The sequence below is a fragment of the Lactuca virosa genome, chromosome 2 (genome assembly GCF_052849685.1).
Source record: "Lactuca virosa cultivar CGN04683 chromosome 2, Lactuca_virosa_CGN04683_v6, whole genome shotgun sequence".
Lineage (NCBI taxonomy): Eukaryota > Viridiplantae > Streptophyta > Magnoliopsida > Asterales > Asteraceae > Lactuca > Lactuca virosa.
The window spans coordinates 96,911,944-96,932,680 of NC_136427.1; the positions used below are offsets into that span (position 1 = coordinate 96,911,944).

General features: G+C 31.3%; 1 protein-coding gene and 1 long non-coding RNA gene across 2 annotated transcripts; both read left to right on the plus strand.

Moving 5' to 3' along the window:
• The first annotated feature begins 515 nt into the window (after positions 1-515).
• Positions 516-1,182, plus strand: LOC145157625 (protein FAR1-RELATED SEQUENCE 5-like). Its single transcript, XM_079076650.1, has 2 exons — positions 516-988; positions 1,077-1,182. Exons 1-2 carry the CDS (start codon positions 516-518, stop codon positions 1,180-1,182), a joined length of 579 nt encoding a protein of 192 aa, XP_078932776.1.
• Positions 1,183-5,169: 3,987 nt separating this feature from the next.
• Positions 5,170-6,477, plus strand: LOC145156456 (uncharacterized). The gene is made up of 4 exons (XR_013736717.1): positions 5,170-5,240; positions 5,837-5,908; positions 5,984-6,067; positions 6,151-6,477. It is a non-coding gene; the product is annotated as an uncharacterized LOC145156456 (long non-coding RNA).
• The last annotated feature ends 14,260 nt before the right edge of the window (positions 6,478-20,737 follow it).

Consider the following 20,737-nt stretch of genomic DNA (forward strand, 5'->3'; position numbering starts at 1 on the left):
ATAAATCAAATTCACCAGAATTGTATATTAAATACAGAAGACGTCATATTGAATTTACCAGGTACATGTTTTTTTAAAAATATTCAGTACAATTTTCTGATTTTGTTGAAAGTTTTGAAAAATCTTTTAACAGTTATGCATCTGTATACAATATTAAAAATTAATTGAGTCTAAGTGTAATAGTGTACTTTACAGAATGTTCAACATTGAGAGAAATCTGTGATGAAGAATTACCGAAACAACTTCATTCAAAAGAAACATGACCTATAATTGGGACTACTTTCAAAATTATGAATGAAGCTTTCTATATATATAGAGATTATGCATAAGAATTAAGATTCTGCATTAAATATGGATCAACTACATACTATGGGGATGATATCATTAGAAAAAAAACATATTCGTTGCTCTAGATATGGAACAATAATAAATGACAATCATCAAAATGGAATACCAACTGAAAAAGAGAAAAAAAAAACAGAACATCTTTTTATTCAGTTACTGGTTGTATAGCAATGATTGGTGTCCATCGAGATATTCAAACAGAGAGATATTGTATATACAAATTTGTTGAAGAGCATAACCACAAACAGTCTGAGAATGATGATATTTTCTTTACACCACATAAACGGAGATTGAATATAACATATAAACTTTTTATTGTAAAAGCTTCAAAAATCAATATTAGAGCAATAGAAGCTCACACATTAAAGTCAACTAGGGTTGGAGGATATGGTAAGATAAGACCAACAAGTGTGGATTCTGACAATTTTTGGAGAGATTACATAAGTATTGTTGGACCTACAGATGAACAATGTATTGTTGATACATTGTTGTGTAGAAGAGACACATATCCCAACTTCTATTTTAAGTACAAGCAGAAGGGTAAGGCATTGTCTGGAATACTATGGGTCGATGAAACTGCAAAAGAATACTACTCTAAATTCTGTGATGTTATTTCAATTGATGCTACATATCGATCAAACAAGTAAAATTTATTTAATATTTATTAATTGATATTAGAATATTAATATGTGACTATTTTTAACACATATTTATTTACATTTATATTGTAGATATAAGATGATATTTGTCCCATTTACTGCAATAAATAATCATGAAAAAAGTGTGAATGTGGGAGCTGCATTATTGGCGGATGAAAAGGTTGAACGATGTCCTTGACTAATATCTAACTCGATTACATTAGTCATCAAACCCATTTTCTTCAATCGATGGCTTGAACAACGTCCTTGACTCATATCTAACGCAATTACATCAGACATCAAACCCTTTTTCTTTAATCGATTGCTTGAACGATGACCTTCATTTGCTGGACTGATATCTACATCGTTTATATCGGACATCAAACCCTTTTTCTTCAATCGATTTCTTGAATGACATTCTTCAGTTACTGGAGTGATATCTAAGACTATTATTCGCGATTCCATAGTTCGATGATCTATTTCATTCACTATCACAGATGAAAGATAAAAGTTATCGATGATCTATTACATTCACTATCACAGATGAAACATAAAAAGTTATTAAACTGTTCACGCTACCAACAATCATCAGCGGGAAAACTAAATCGATCCCGCCATACCAAAAACCAATCCCGCTTAATCTACATTAACATATTCCCGCTTTTCACTTCGGTTATTACATTTCTGCCCTTTTTTTTCAATTATATTTATCATAAAAATTAAAATTTTATAGAAAATTAGTTGCCATGTGTCATTACATTAGTGGTTCTTTATCATCTAACCTTATTATTCATTTTTTATGGATTCTAAATCTCTCTCTCTCTCTCTCTCTCTCTATATATATATATATATATATATATATATATATATATATATATATATATATATATATATATATATATATACTAGGCGAATCCCCGCGCGTTGCCCAAGAATAAAATTATATAGCTAAAATAATAACTTTTATCAAATTATTATTTAATATTTCTACTTTGAAACAAAATGTTAGTAGTAAAGCAAACATATAGTTTACATATTAGTTTTATTAAACAATATAGTTTAATTTTTAAGTCATTGTGATATATACAATTATTTGATAATTTTATTAACCGTTTAAAATTGTGTAAATTATATATCAAATGAATGATAATATAACGGGTAACAAAACGTATGAATAAAAATATGAACTGCAACTTTTAGTAACATAAAAATAGAAAAACATCTATTATAACATTTGTATTAAAAAAGATATATATACAACGAATAATAAAAAATATGAAAAATAAATACTATAACTTTTAATAACATAATAACTCTAAAACATCTATTATAATATTTATATTAACTCTTTATATTTAAATCACAAATCTATTCAAATACATTAATGTTTTTAATGAGCAAAACTTTACAACCTTATAAAAGAAAGGAAAATAAAAAGTTATTAGTGATTACTAATTAATAATCATAAGTTAAAAACTCTTGAGTTGTAACTAATAAATATACATAAATTAAAAAAACTATTGAGTTGTAGTGTGAGTTTATTATTATTATTATTATTATTATTATTATTATTATTATTATTATTATATTCGTCTAAATAATTGGTTTTGATGCATCATTTTAATCCCTTCAATTATTAAACATAAAGATATTTAATTATAAATTTATAACATACATAGGTGCATATACATGTTAAACAAATCACATATTAAATATATATATATATATATATATATATATATATATATATATATATATATATATATATATATATATTCGTAAATGTCATATGTAATTCTTGTCGTAGTAATATGGATAAATTACTTTCATATGAAGAACATATCATGATAAGTCTATCATAATTACATATCAAATGTTAAAAATTATGTTATCTTTTAAATATAAAAATTATGTTATCTTTTAAATATGTTGTGTAGGATAACCCAATAAAAAATAATAGAAAATAAACATAATCAAAATAGAAAAACTACAATCAAATAAACAAGAGCATTGAGTGATTGAATATATAAATAAAGATGTTACATAAACATACATTTAAATCAAAAGAAAATACTAACATTCGTCAACTTTGCTCAAACAAAAAAGCCTATATCCGTTTTCTGAATCTTCTTTCTTCATTTAACACAATTCAACCATAGAAACTTGATGACAATTCTTCACTAACCTGCAATAAAATATTTTTCTTCAAAAAGAAGAATCTGAAAGATATTCCAAGCAAAACATTGATGTTTGGAGAGTCACATTAAAGATTGAGTAATACACACAAATCACATATAAAGATTAAATAAGAAACTGAATATAAAGAAAGAATAGAAAAGCTTCATTTGTTTTGGTTGAAAGAAAAAATCATATTACAATTATCATCGATGCGACATAACACATTTCTTCAAATCATCATATTTGGATCGTGAATGCTTCAACTATATGAAAACTTTTGAATCACAATATATTCAACCAAATGACGACTTTTTTGTAAGAAAAATGTACTAATATAACTACATATATAATAAGAGAATGCAAAATAATTATTGGAAATTTATAAATACTATAAATGGTTTTAATTAATGAACATAAAAAGTTATGTAGGTTTCAAATCAATATGGTTTGAGAAAACAAAATATCTCTAAACATATGATTTTGAATGGTATGGTTTGAGAAAACAAAATATCTCTAAACATATGATTTTGAATAGTCTTATTTATATTACTGGAAAAAAAATATATCACGATCAAATTATGAGTAAAAAATGATATATTCATCCACAACCTTGACTTGTAGAGCTCTTTTAGGGACTTCATCACGACAAATACGTTCTAAAAGAATTGTGCCTATTGAAAAATTTTCTTTTTATTTTCTTATGACATCCTTCTTACATGTAAGATTTTATATAACACAAAAGACACAAAAGATTGACATTTTATAGTAAATTTTTCACTAAATGCTAATTAAACATAATATAAGTTATAAAACTTTTGAGTGTTAAATCATAATTAAGAAAACTTTTGAGTTGCATTAGTTAAAAAAGGGGGTTTCAAATGAATGAGATTCAAGAAAAAATGCTAGCTTTATAAGTATGTATGATATGATATATATATATATATATATATATATATATATATATATATATATATATATATATATATCCCTAATCTAATAAATAAAACCAATTTTACCACGTGGCAATTGTTGAGCCCCTCCCAGCGAATTTTACCGCTTAAAGTAAATATGTGAAGTTCCGAAAATGCCCTTTCTCGCTCTTAAAGTTTGTATGCGAATTTTCTACCTCTTAAAACCCCACCCGCCTTCAATCTCGCTCTGACATTTGAAACAATTAAGAGTTTCCAACTTATATGCAACAAATCAGCTCCCCAATTTGAAGGTAATCGTTTACAAAATTATTTATCAATCTCTTTATTTATACAATTACAATTCCATAACCATTTATTTTAACCCTAATTCTGTTTTTGGAAATTGAGCAGGAGCCGAGAATCGAAGAGTTGATGTCTTAATTCAAACGATGGCTAGAAAGAACCTGCATATTATGTGATTATCGGAATGTATCAAGGAATGAATTTCTGACACAAGTTCTCTACAGGTTTACATGCACCATTTTCATTCTCATAACTAAGCTTCATTTTCTTAATTGAAGGTTTTGTTTGACTTCAGTCTCTTTCATCATATTCGTAGTCACTGGTACTAAGTACTAATCTGAACCCTATATTATCGTAACAACAAATCGAAAACAAAAATAAGATCTAGCAGTTTTTGAAACCCTAAATTTCTCCCCCTCTCTCTCTTTATGTTTTTATTTATTTATTTATTTTTGGTTTTTAGTTTTGCTTTAAGTTTTCTTGGTTTTTTCGGATTTAGATAATTTTTATTTTTCATTGCTTTGTTTTATCTATGGTTGTATCTCTATTAAGTTATTTGTGATCTTTTGTAGCTTTTCTTGGATATAAAACCAATCCCGTATATAGATTTTGTCCTAGTATCTTCTTCCTTCGGTATGGATTTTTCATCTTAAATAAAAGTCGTATAGTTGAATCTAAGCATTAGTTTTTGGGTTTATTAGGGATGGCTTTATTGTACATCAACTGTTCCCCGTGATCGTGGCGATGATTTAATTGTCTTGGGGGTATGCAATGGAACATGTTCACAGGTGCGAAGGTATTTTACTTCAATCGTGATATTTGGCATCTCTTCTTGGTGGACCTTTGCCCTCAGAACTTCAATAAGGTATTTACTTCTTATTCAGATCGAATTTTCGTTACTATAAATATTCTTATGATAATGGATTCCAATCCAACTTGACTCTATTGTGAACTCTCCAAAAAAAGCTCGTACTTCTTCAAATTTTGAGTTAATGGTCTTGAATTTGAGGAATTAACCACATATTTGAATGAAGTCTAAGAATTGTAATTTGTTTTAAGCCGATAATTGAAATACAGATCGCATTCAATCGATTTCTGCTTTTTGTTGTAACAATGAATGTTATTCAACTTGATTCTCGAGTCTTCTGTATATATATGAAGTTCCTAAGTAGGGAATATCAAAATATCCGTTGTTACGTTATGACTTTATACATGTAAATCATGGAAAGAAGAAACAAAATATGACAAAATCAACCCCCGACACATAATATAATTATAAGCTTATGTTTTCTCACTTGTATTATCTCTTTAAGGATATTAAAGAAGGATGGTATGATGGGGAAGCATAACTTTTGTTCTTATAATTGTTATAGTTGTTACAAGTACTTTATTACATAAATTATGATTTTGTTACATTTGTATTATAAAAATAACATATTATTGTTTTTTTCTATTTTGTAGCCATAAGTGATTATAAACAATGGCTTCAGTTTCAAAAACTTAAATGAAGAGAAGAAGAATATGCAGTTGGAGGTGGATATTATCTTTTAAATAAGTTTCATTTAAACATATTTTACTTTTGTTTACTAATATAGATTGTATTGCCAGCTTATATGAGGAGAGAGGAGGGTAGAGATTTTAATATTTAATATCGGTGTGGGAGGTGTCATAACTCTTAAAATCAGCGACCAAGTAATATATTCCTCATTTATTTTTATCATCATGTTTTTATTATTTTCATTTTTACCCTTTCTTACGCTTCATTTATAAACCAGGTTCTAGCTGATGGGTTTTAATTTATCGTAACTCCCTTTCAATTTATGAATCAAGTATCACCGACAAGAGTAAAATCAGAAGTTTTTATAAAGTTCTGTTACATTGTGTTTTATATGGAATCTTTAAGATTGAAGATGGTAATGACAACCCAATTTACAGTAGGTTGACGTTATAGCACCAGACATTGAAAAAATTCCTATTTATATCTAATATTTTGGTCATTGTTTGTTATAGTAATGGCAACCCAATTTATAGCCCCTGAATTTTATAAGAACATTTTAAAAGTTTTGTGTTGTACGTTTAAATGCCGAATAGTAAAAGACAAACCTCCCCTTTTATCTTATGTTCATTGATTTTGAATGTAGTAGGTTTTATCATTTATGCAAAATACTTTGTGGGAGATGTAATGGATGAAACTGCCCTTACTATATTCTTATATGAGTTGAACCAATTTAATAAGAGTCTAAACAAAACTTATGTCTTATTAATTAGATTTTTTTATAAATCTTTGATGTTTCATAAATATTTTTAATTATAAATATTAATTTTCTTTATTACCCTTGGTTTCCACGGCTTGTAACCTAGTGTGTGTGTGTATACACACACACACTAGGTGTGAGACCCATGTATTACATGAGTTTATTTTTTTAAAAAAAATTTAATATGAAATTTTAACAATTTGAAAAGTTTGAATTTATAAGAAAAATGAGAAAAATTTTGAATTATTAAAATTAATGAGGTTTTAATGTATTGAATACATTACATATATAAACCTTTCTAATAAATACCTTACATATATATTACCTTACATATTAAATGAGGAATTTTAATTTAATAAAATGAAAAATACAATAAAATGACGAGTGGAAAATAGAAAATTCAAAAATTCTAGAAAATGTCGTGTGTCCAAATGAATGAGAAAATGACATGTGGCAAAAAGTTCTTTATTTATTAAAGAAGATATATATATATATATATATATATATATATATATATATATATATATATATATATATATATATATATATATATATATGTGTGTGTGTGTGTGTGTGTGTGTGTGTGTGTGTGTGTCGATATATCTTGTGACGAGTTGAGGACGGTTTAGCTTTGTGCTGAAGGTCACGATACTTGGGACGGACTAGATTTATGCTAAAGGTCAGGGACAGACTAGCTTTATGTTGAAGACTGAAAAGGGAGGGGTGGACCGGCCTTGAGCTGAAGGCCAATGTCTGTATGATTGTGTGTATTGTGTGATGCATGGTATTTTGGGGGAACATCACTAAGATTTGATTTATAGTTGATTAAATGTTTTAGGTATTTCTAAGGATAGTAGGAAGACGAATGTGTGACTGTACGCATTCATACAACTTTCATGTTTAAGATTTTGTAGTGTTATGATACTCTGATTTTTGGGTTTATGTTTTGGGAGCAATGGTTTTATTGATGTTTGGTTTTATGAAAATGACTTTTATTTTCTTTTAAAAAATGAAAACTTTACTATGAAAATTGGGACGTTACATTGAGAAGTTTGGTTAATATGATTCAATATTCAATGAGACTCTCTGATGGTTGAAACTTAGGAATTGAGATGACATAATTGACTAATTTATTCTATCATAACTTGATTGCTTCATAGGTTGTCAGTTTATTATTCGTCGATTCGATCTCTGCTAATTTGGTTGCACCTACCACATTCTTTAAAAGTAATGATTGTTTTATGTATGATATTGCTTCTTCCTGCTTCTAGTAATATATGGAATTTGGGCCTCTGAATTTGGCTTATTCTTCACACTTCCTATAATTTATCTTTCTTTTTTTCCCTAAAAATTGACTAATCATTATATATTAATATTACATAGCCGATAACAATTTTAGGCCCCTTAAAACGATGGGCACTGGACGATCACCTCCATTGTCCACCATCTAGGTCGAGCCTGCATTTAGACAATGCAACCACAATATAATGTTTTCTTGATTTAAAAAAAAAGAGCTATATTAACAAAAGACTAACCAAAAGCTAGAAGTACAAGAATTTCATACATTCCTTCGGAGGATCATTGCACCAATTGTTCCAATTTACATTTATATCGTTCATAGTTCTAGTGGTGATCCCGTAATAGATCGTGGATTGAACGATGCAAGCCAACTCCTTACTGCCATGAACTTTAGGGTTGAAGACCATACTCTTTCTATAGTTCCATATCTCCTACGCAACAACAAGAAGGATAACTACAATAATGTTCTCCCGTTTGGTGTTGACCCAATTCCTAGCGTATGCAGCAAAAAAATTCTCAGCAGAAGTATAGGGAATGGGTAAATTGCATTCCACTATTTTAATTGTAGTTGATCACTTTCGTCTAATGCAAATTTGGTTTTATGCGAATATATACCACCCAAAAATCCTACCCATGCATTTAAATTAGTAACCTTATAGTTATCCCCCATCCCCATGTATAGTTATCTTCTTTCTTATCTGTCTGTGTTATAAATTTTGTTTCTTTCGTTAAATAATTAAAAATAAAGATTTTGATAATTGCTTCAAATTTGACAAGGTTTTATTTTACTTTAATTGAACAGAATTCGAACAATGTGATAGAAATAGATTAGGATACATGGATTAACATCAAAACGGTTGGAAATCATACAAAACTTAATAAAATTAGATCGGGTTAAGTTTTATTGATAATAAAAAGATTCTTACTAATTTGATGTGGAACCCTATACACCAATAAACCAAAATATTTCAAGAAATGCTCAACAATGTAATCAAGAATATATTATATAAATGAAGAAATAACACTTAAAACCAAAGTAAACAATTCAATTCATACACTCTTCTCGGTAAACTCCTCAAGATAATAGAGATCTTCCGCTTCCATGTCCATCGGAGGAGTCTGATTCAAATCGAATTTAAAACACACTTTACTTCTGCCCTCGGATTCTTCAGCCTGTATCTGCCTCTGTGTCACACTTGGTTCAGGAAAATACGTATTATCACCATATCTTACGACCAGGAGATTCTCTGCTCCTTCTAAATCGGCCGGATCATGCACTTCATCCATAATCGGTACCTTATAAACCTTCAAATCATTATCATCAACCCGCAAAGCCCGACGGGTTCTCTTTCTGGTCAACGCCCATCTAAGTGGCGGGTCCATCGAATTAACCACATTGGCCTCCTTGTCGATGGTTACTGTTTCAGGCCGTGATGTGAAGAATATTTTCCAATCCCCATCAGAATGAACCTTCATATGTTGGTAAAGGAAATTCATCTTCCCAAAAGTATTTTTGCATAGATTACAAACTGTTTTACCATCACTGTTTACAAAATCCAAGGTAAAATCTTTTCCTTCTTGCGGATGTTGTAGTCTTATCTTCCTCGTATCAAGGGACTTCTTGGACTTGGTTTCTTTTGTGGGTTTCACGAGAGCGGCTGTGAAGGTGGACATGACAGCGTTAACTTGATTAATCGTCATGTAATACGTTGTAGTGATTTTGCATGCCAATAGTGAAGGGATAATTTATAGGGATCAATGAAATTGTACTTGGACACTAAGTTTGTAAATTCTGTTTCCACTTTCCTTTGAGAGTTCTCACTTTTCAAATTCTTCTATTTTCATCTTATTAAATTTGATTATATTTAATTTATAAGAAATTTTTAGTGAAAGTGATTTTGTATACGGTATGACATATTTTCATTTTTGAAACCTAAAATTATTATATTATTGGAAAACACATTTGGGATACGACGTCATTTTAATAAAATATGATAATTTTCAGAATTTGAAAATATTTAATATATTGTTTATAGTTTTCGGTGCACAAAAATCTTATAAAGTAGAAAACGCAAGTTTCCACCAACCAAAGTACAACTAGTGTTATACCTGCCTTTTGGTCGAGTTGTCGGAATTTAAAAAAATAGATCGATTTTATTTTTTACCAAATAAATGTAGTTTTAACATATTGTCCCTGTAACCGATTTTTACCCCTAACACACATTGTCCATTAAATTTACCCCTTTAATTAGAAAAAAATAAGAAAATAAATTTTGTTATTTCAACCAGCAGGTGTACTAAAATGCTAACCAATTTCTTCAGTCGAAACTATTAGGACATTATACTTTGAAATTAAATGAATAGCAAGATATACAAGATAATAAAAGAAACATGACACACTAACAATTTACCTGACCACTATGTAAGACCTTATGCTTTAAACAATGTTCCCTCGTAGCCTTAGGGTAGCCATCTGGAGGAATTATAACCTACCAACACAAAATCAAATATATTTTTCACCAATGGAGATGCAAAATTTGAACTTCAAAAACATAACAAAAGGAACTTATTAGATTATCATTTATGAAGCTAAGGCATTGTTTCGTTTATACTTAAATCCTTAATGAGTTAAGCAATTAATTGGACATCTAGATATTATTGATTCTTTTATACTTAATATGGACAAAATGACTTTATTTGTTGGAATGTAAGGTAAAATGGTCATTTATATTCATTAGGCCAATTTATTCAAAGAAAAAACGGATCATATGTATGCAAGACTTTATCTATACATACATCATTACCCATTCAACCACTGTACTAATGACTTAATGTGGAAAAAATAGCCCCTAACAGTAGTAGATAGAAAAGAACACATAAATAAAAGGGGGAAATGCCGATTACATACCCCAATATTTAAAGTATATAAAAAATTGTTTATTATAAATGAAAGGGGGAAATGTCGATTACAAAAACTATTTTGAAACAGGTGTCAGCTTCAACTCATCTTTAGTTGCTATTGCCTGTGTGGACCCTGCTATTGTCTGTGTGGACCCTGATAGGTTGAAGTTGTCAACTGTTTCAAACCAATTTTTGTAAAGTATATAAAAAAATCGTACCACTACTATTATCAATTAAAAAATGACTAATGCAGGAAAGGAGTATGTTTACTTACCATAAATAAAGCACTGTGCAACAAATTCGCTCTTAACATAAACATTCTCAATTTTCTCAGGAACTATGTACTCTCCCTGTCCCAGTTGTACCACTTGTATAACATATTATAACAACATCATCTGGTTTTGGTGGACAAAAAGGGTGACGATCATTACTTCCCAAAAAATACCAATACATATGACAAATAAATTAGTAATCAAATGACAGAATCATAAAAGATTATGATTCAACAAAAGGATTTGAAGTTACCTGAGTAATAAGTTAAGAAGATGACAAAAACTTAACCCTAGATGCTGATGAAAGAGATGGCATTAGCTCATCTTGCCCTCCAACCACCTATATTACAAGTCATTATTCAGTAAAGAATCTTATGAGTGAAATTGATAAGAAATGAAACAAATGATTAACCATCATACCACTATCAAACGCACAGAAGACATCTCTGACAAAAAGGTCATCAACTGAAATGTTAAAATTATTAGCAAATAATCATAAATTTAACCATTTAAAAGTATTAAAACATGGGTGAAACTTACAATATGCAATGTCTGCGGAACACAAAATATGGCTTCTGCAGAAGAGTGGTTCACAATATACTCCACAACATCCGGACCTATAAGATTTGGCATTAAATACATTTGAAACATAAAGAATGGCGATTTAAAAGTTTGACAAAATAATGAAAGACAAACCAAGGGTATCATATAAAGGGAAAGATATGTGAGAATATGCAGAACAAGAATGATCAACAGTTATCCACTCAGGTCTGGTGATAAAGTACAGTCCAATACAAGACCCCTGTTGCAAGTTATACAATTAAACTTATAAAACATAATATAAAAAAACTACAAAATAAAAAGGAGAAATTAGTATATAAGTGACATGACTTGGTTATTCCATTGGATACTAACCCAAAACCAAATAGCTGACCGAGCTGTGGCTGCTTCCCCATAAGTCGTCTATTTGTATCTTTAAAGAAAATGAAGATAAATCATAAAGTATTTGTACCCAATCTGTCTTAAAAAATAATAAAATACTTTAACATACTCTCCAATAGTTCCATCTTCATGAATCTGTGTACCCAAATACTTGTAATCACGGAAGGTTTCAGATGCACACTTATAGTGGAAACAAAGTATTGATGTTTTTTTTCTAAGATTTGCATAATATATACAAATTCAATGAAGAAAATATGATATAGTGAACTTAGATGCTTACAAAAAATTATCGTGTAAGGTACCAATGTCAGGATGATCAAGAAATTTACTAACCAACTTTAAAGGAGAGGTTGCAAATCTGTCACTAGAAAGGAAATATGTCAAGGTTTTGTTATACTTCAAATATTAGTCAAGTAACTGAGATAGGGGTAATATTGGAAATTTTTAGAATAAAGAGCATCTTATGTGATGAAAGTTGACCAAGCTATTGAGAAGACATTTATAATTGGAAAGGAAATGAAATTGACTAAGAAGAAGTCGCATATCTACATTCCTATGTGAACATGCAACCCTAATTGTTTTGGATATAAGTTTTTCACTAATTGAACATGCAAATTGGATACCAAAGCAATAACCCTAAAACGAGCATACAATTTCGAAAAATCATATAAAATTAGGGTTAGAATATTACCTCTCTTGTTATATAGTAATAACAAGAACAATCTTGAAGATCCTTGACTCTTGAAAGTTTAGTGCCCCAAATGTTGCACCACAAATGGTTAAAAAACACCTAATGCAACAAGATGAGTGGAGAGACAAGGAAAAACGGCTAGGGTTATGTATCATATGCATAGGGCCGAAATTCCTAGTGTATGAAGGGGTTTATATATGGCTAAGGGTTGCTAGGGTTTTTGGAGGAAACCCTAATTTCCTGCTTAAGGCTTGATCAGCCCATGGACTCCTCATTATGAGTCCTTGGACGAAAATCTTATTGGGCCTCCTATAATTTTCGTCTACTCCATCATAAGAAGTCCAGTAGCCCAGTTTCACAATTATTAATGATTTGAAAAACAACTTCTCCATTATTAATCAGTTCCTTTAATCCCAAAATTAATATCAAATTAATTTCTGATTAATTACTAGTTAATAATATGATTTCCAAATAATATATTAATCTTGTAATATATTAATAAAGCCATTTTGAGTACCAATTTATTATTTCAAATAATAAATTCTACTCTTTCTCCACCAGTAATCCTTTCAAGTTGCATGAGTGAAGGCAACCCAAAAGGACCATGCTACAATCAAATCAAGTACATACCAATGATAGTTATGGGCTTAGACACCAAATCCTATAGTCTCCCACTTGGATAAGTCTAATAACTATTATTGCAAGTATGTCTTCAAAATTTGACCAACAATCGTAATTTCCAAAAGCCGTTGTCGAACTCTGATCTAATCAATGACACGTCCTTAAGATAAGGGATCAAATATTCCTCCATTCTACAAGATATCGTATGGACATGAGACATGGATTATAATCAATCTTTGTGCAAGAGTTGTTTCCTAATTTCCGATTTATGACGACTGACTAATTGAACAAATCAAATCAGTTCAGGCTTGGCCAAGCGCTTCAACTGTCATCACTAAATCATCAAGGGCCCCACAAATATCGCTTTTATCCCATTTAGGGTAAAAGGAACGGATAAAATTTGACTCATATGCTTGTACTATTTACTCATCAAATCACACACAACAATACGTTTTATAACATCAATTTACTGATGCATTTTTGTATTATTAATGCACAACTGACTCGTAAACAACAACTCATATGTCTCCGTTTCAAGAATATAAGATATTATCGTCTCAGAATTACTCGTGATAGAATCCATGAAGTAATTCTCTGAGTGTAGGTTTAATCCAATACTCAAATCCTATTTCAGGAGTACTCATGAACGTTGCAGAAAACATTTGCAATGTCTAAACACTTAGACAATCTACAAGCCAATTCATGACAGTCTTACTTCATTACTTAATTCCAAAGTATGATCGACTGTGGATAGTTTGAATAATCCAATTATCCGGGAAGTAAAACATACGAAGTGAAATACAAGAATAACCTAATTAACTATGGTCTCAAAACATTTGAATATAAATAAAAGCACTTTTATTTAATCACCATATTAATTAGACTTTACTCATTGTATAATGTTTCTAGTAATCAACTTAATACTTGAATTAAAACATTAGTCATTCCATGCACAAAACACACACACACACACACTATGTTTATCTATGGTCCTTTCTTTGTGAAACAGATCAATTGAACACATTTCCAATGATGCTCATTTCACAATCCCAAATCCTTATTACAAGTGTAAGAATACAAAATTCTTGCCACCACGAGAATCCGTTAGAGTCTAAACTTACATGTAATGATCCTTTTGTAATGTCAAGGCACCAAAGTCACAGAGACTTTGCCAATGATATTACAAAGCATTCCATTGGAGATTGGTTACAAAAACAATTCCATGGAAAAGGTAGTCTCAAATTCAAAGAGTATTCCTTGAACATCCTTCTTGCATTAAAGTTACTAATCTTACACACAGATTTCAACAACTAACTCCCACTATGGAAACATTTCCATATTCCCATATGACTATCAATTCTGAACAAGAGTTAACTCTACTCTGAATATGTCAATATGGTCCTTCCAAAAATATACTTCCAACTGTCCACAAGCAACCAATCTTTGGCAAACCTCAGATTGTCCTTGACAGTTGTTTAACGACTTTAGTTATATCCGCTTATTGTCCTTTTCCCTCTTAATGCGCTAGGCATTTGGAAAATCAGAACACGTGAATATTATAGCACATGCAATCGATCCTATATCTGAAGCATGTGGGATCCGGTACATAATGTCTTACATAGAGACATGATACTTGATCAGTGTCTTGATATAATATTTCCATATAGTGAATTTCTTGTGTTGAATCACTTCAACACGATATTCATATATGTTCATGACTAAGTTCCACTAAAACTTCAATCTAAACTTTTAGATTTGAAATGAAGTATTAGTACCCTCTCCCTTAAGCCTTACTACAGCGAAACAATTTCCAAACTCTGCAACTTTGCAAATTGAAAACTTTGTTTCCTATAAATAGCATTGCTAACTTGCAATACTTATCCTAACAATTATGCTCCCACTAGCATAACGATTAAGTTCTTACTAGCATAAAAATTATGCTCCCACTAGCTTTGACATGTACCCATAAATCAGCTGGACTTCTAGAAATCAATACCTATTGACTTTCTTACTAAAGTTCAGATTTCTAATATGAGATGCTTCGATAAGTCTTTATCTAGACTTCTCAAGCTCACACACCTTTCATTGGATAGCTCATGTGTGTGTCTAAACTCTTTCAGAACTTATAGAAATAAGTGCCGAATGTTCAAACTATTTTCCATTTCTCACAATTCGAACTATGAAAAGGGATGTCATAATCATACTCGAATTTGAGAACGCAATTATCACAACTGCTAACACTAATGATATTAATCAATCCTTTAAAATCTACCAGCGAAAGCGTTTCCTCACAATCATTTTCATGAAGTAGAGAGAAACCTATTTCCACTTAGATTTTATGGCGTATGTGTTCCTATCCATGTGCATTTGTCACTTCCAACCACTATCATAAGAAAAGGTTTATGACAAACTCAAACTCATATGGACTGAACTAGCTTAATCTTAATTTCTTGCCATCCGATAGCACAAGGGCGTACCAGTGCTTCCATGTTATTGAGCAGCTCACCCATACAGATCAATGTACTTTCATTGATGAATATGCTTCATCTTATGCAGTAAAATGATAACTCATAGAGCTCACATGTATAGTCAACTCAACTGGAATGGGCACAGAAACAAGAATATGTCAACAAGATAGGTTATGAACCTCAGGTCGTGTGCTAGTGATAACTAAAAGGTTTATTCTTAATTAGTTCCTGAAACTATTCAAGACCATTAAGACTCCCACTGCCCTCTTGACATATAAGATTCTCTGTCAAGGAACATTCCTTGACAAACACATATTGAAGAGTTAATGTGGATTCTTATCAATAAAACACTTCATCTAATTGGTCTTAGTTTGTCTTTGTTTTAGCTAAAACATCACAACTACCAATTTCAAATGTGAAAGAGTAAGAAAAAATTTCTACTCCACAGTTCATGAGGCATTATAAACCTTCTTAGAACATGTTACTCAAGGTACAACTTGGAGTAGCCAGAGTATGACTCTAAAACTTGATTTTGGAACGAAGTATGACTCATCCTTTTGATTAACCATTTCAACAATTCCTGATTCCTCTTCTTAGTCATACAAATGCACTAAGGTGTCCTTAGAAGGATTAATTGTGGAATGGTTCCAAAATCATTAGGACGATCATAAAATATGATACTAAGGTACTCTCCTTTCCTTTCAGATTGGAGAAACTTTTATCTTTCTGCCTAATCGATTCTTCTTATTCGTTCTGCCATTCTTTGAAACTTTTCAAAGAATCAGAATTACACTTAATCCTATAAGTATAACCATATTTATTGAACCATCAGTAAATCATGAAGAATAGACTTATTGTCCTTTGTGGTGGATCTGACCAGTTCACATCAATGTGTACTAGATCCCTTAGTCCTTCACTTGACTCACATATACATGTGAGCAAGGAATTTAGTCTTAATTTTCTAAAGATCAGGATTCTCATACATCACACAATTCAAATCGTATGATTCCAAGTTTCTGTCCAATTGAACCTTAGGTGATGAGAACCCTTCCTTATTTGGTAAATTATGACACTATGTTAGGCGTGTCAAACCCAACAAATAAAGGGTACAAATGACTCCTTAAACACTACTACTATGCACTAAAAACGTAGTACAAGGTAAATAGGGTCGATCCACAGAGACACGGGACAAGTGTTTATACCTTTTTGCGTAAGGTACAAAAATGGTCACAGAATGGGGGGAATTTATAAGCAATGATTTAAACTATAGAATAAATCAATAAGTAAATGATTGATTAAGTGAAATAAGTTCAAGATTTGTAAGTACTCCAACTCTATGCAAGACAAATTAGCAATGTGATTCCATGGATGACAAGATATTTGTTTAATTCTATCTAAGTTGGTACTTGAAAGTGTTAACAAGCTCTAACACTTCCCATTCACCACAATAATTAACCAAAACAAGCTCTTTGATTAATCCTAACCTTACCAATCTAATCTAAACAAACTCTTAGAATTAGGTTGAAAGATTGCATTAAACTTTATGTGAATGTTCCCAACAACACTCAATACTCCTCATAAGCTCGGGAGCATAAGAATGTGTGAATAAGATTTACACTAAATTCATTCAATAGAAATCAGTTTAGTGCTTGTTACCTAGTCCAATTTACAAAACAATTACGGATTTTGCAATTAGATAACTTGAATGATCTAACCCTAATTCAAATGGCTAATAAGAATCACAATTAGAATCAAACATTCGATTGAAACAAAATCAAATTCACTAGATAAAAAATTAAGAGAAAACATCAAGTCATATGATTGAAATCACAACTAGAAGTCAAGACATAAAGTTGGAGAATCTAGGGTTCTAGCCACTCATGACTAGAACAAGATCACAAATCTAGAAAATGAAATTAAAGTTCTTACAAAATGAAATCAAATGTTCCCAAGTGTTAATCAACTTCAAAATCCTCAAGAAAATCGCCTTCTCTACTCCAAAAGTCGACCCCCCAAAGTAAAAAGTCGGTTCCCCCCTTTAAAAATGGTGAAAAACTGCTTTAAAACCCGCATTTACGTTTACACGGCCCGCGTAAATTAACACTGTCATTTACACGGCCCGCGTAAACGCAAAAATATACTGTGCAGAAATCTACGTTTACACGACCCGCGTAAACGCAAGGCTTGCATTTACACGGCCGTGTAAATCTCTTAAAGCCAAAATCTTCATTTCTTTGATATCTTGCTCCTCGGTGCTCCGCAAGTCCTGAAATTTTGTCCGCAACTTTTATTTACCTCCTCCAACAATATCCTACCTCCAAAAGTCCCTGAAATATCACAAAAGTATTTGAATGAAATTGCCTCATGAAAAATCCCGAAAAACATGCAAAATGCATGAGTTTAAGCCTATATGCAATGTACTTTTATGAAATAAAGCTACAAAATGGGTACATGAAATGCACCTAACACACTACCACAAGGTATATAACTAAGAATCAAATCCAATTTCAACATTGCTAATAATAGAAATATAAACACCAATTTTCATAAATGCCATTGGAAGTAATCATAAAGTAAATAAGATAAATCACAAAAATTTACTTTATTGATAATGTGCGGAAAACTTATTCTTACAATGCAAATACACATGAAAACTATGTTTCTAAATATTCCTAAGCAATCTATCATAACTCCTAAGCAGCAGCTCTGAATCATGATCATTGAACCATGTGACTGAAATTCATTTCTTCAGATCAGAATTAGCCTTTACCTTCCTTAAGCTTCCTTCTTTCTCTTAGATTCTGCAAAACATCTAAATGCAACTTTCACATCATGTATTAAGAATCTATGAACATGAACTTTAATAAAGGAGTTATATAGTGGATGTACCTGAAGTAGAGTCATACAATTTGACTTTACCATCTCTAAGATCTCTCAGGTAGTCAAGGAAGCTTTGCTTCCGATGCCCCTTCAATCGGAAATAGAGACAAGTGGACTCTTTAGGAGTGACACGTGAAACTATCTCAAGATTGGACTTTCTCTTACGGTCAAACTTTTTGACCTTGGCCAATTTCTCTCCCTTAGGAGAAGAAATCATTTCTGGACAATCATCGTTGTCATTGCCAATGTCCATGGAAAATTTTAAGGTAGATCTTCCAAACAAATTTGCTTGACCAGTGCGCCAAAGCATAGCTGCTTCAGCAACAATTAGAAAATATGTCAGATCAATAAGGGTCACGTTGTGGTCTGTCATATAGTAGTCCTTAACGAACTGACTAGATGACTCAGGAAGCGATTGAAGAACCAAGTCAACAACTAGCTTCCTTGGGAAAACAACACCCAACATTTCCAGTCTGTCAATGTGCGACTTCATCTTCAGGACGTGTGCACACATAGAACTTTAATCTTTGTGTTTGCATGCCAATAGGGCTTGAGTGACCTTGAACTTTTCTGGTCGACAAAAACATGGGTCCGGAAGAATCACTGGAGGAGATGGAGGAAGTGAAGTATGATTTCCAGTTCCACCAATGCACGAGGAAGGGAATGATCTTTCACATTGATCGACACGTTGAAGATCATCTTCAAAAGGTGTCACACCCCAAACTAGAACGGCGGAAACGTTCGGGGTCGGAGGACGTCATGTATAGTATCAAAACAATTGCATAGTAGTAATTAAAGCAAACACAACCATTACATTGATAGAATCTAGTATATACATCTGTTCAATACATAGTTTGTATGACATCAAAAGTGTATAGCAAAAGTATAGAAGACGCGAATCTAAAAGATCCGTCTTCTCAAAACCTGTGGGTGCACCTGTCTACCGGTTCCCTCAGAATACAAGTGGTTTTGAAAGTGTATCAACATTTAAGTTGGTGAGTTCATAAGTATGTATTTGAGATGGAAATGTTGTCTTTGTTCTTTGAAATGTTATAGTATACTTCTAGAAAATCCAACATTTTCTTAGTAAATGAAATGTAGTCTTAGGCCTTAAGACCAAAATGTATGTAGTTACTGTATTCTGAAATAGTGAGCTGTATTCTGAAATAGTGAACTGTATTCGGATATAGTGAACTGTAGTCTTATTAATAAATAAAACTAAGTCATGAATGTTTCTTGAAATTGTATGTTGTACTAGTGTACTCTGTACTAGGAAAGTAGTGTACTATAGTAGTGTTTGTAAGAAAACCTTATTGTATGAGTGCCTGGAATCCACCAGCTGTAATGTAAAATAGTGTACTGTAGTTTCATTATTTAAAATAAAACCTTTTGTATGAATGCCTGGAATCCACCAGCTATAGTGTATGTAATGTACTGTAGTTTTATTAATCAAAATAAAACCTTTGAAGTAGTGTTAATCCCGTAAACAAATGTTTTAGTTGATACTATTGTGAGTTTCATATAACCATGCTTGATATGACCTAGTGGCCTCTACGACGTTCTTCAGGCGTCAGAATGTTATGACATTTGTCACCCCAGGCCTGCCGGCCTAACTGTTGCAAGCAGCTCAGGTGCGGGATTGTCAGTCCCGTATAGATCTATACACAAATTCACGCTCTCCCTCCAGGAGACTCTGGTTATAATTTATAGGACTTGAACCGGTACCCTGATGGGTACCCCGAAGTAGTGCCTCACAACCCTGTATTAACTAGTTTACGTGTAGTGTAGTAGTGTTCTCTTGTACTTGAAACTGTATGTATTACCATGTAGTAGTGTACTTTGTAATGTTAAATAATTATACTTAAATTATTATTTTAGTAGTGTATCATTGTATTAGTGAAATAGAGTAGTGTTCCATAAACTATACCTATTATAATTTATATACTTGTTTCTGTATAGTGTTCTTGAGCTTGTAAAATAGTGTAGTGATTCTCAAACTATACCAATTATAGTTTACGTGTATGTTCTGTAAT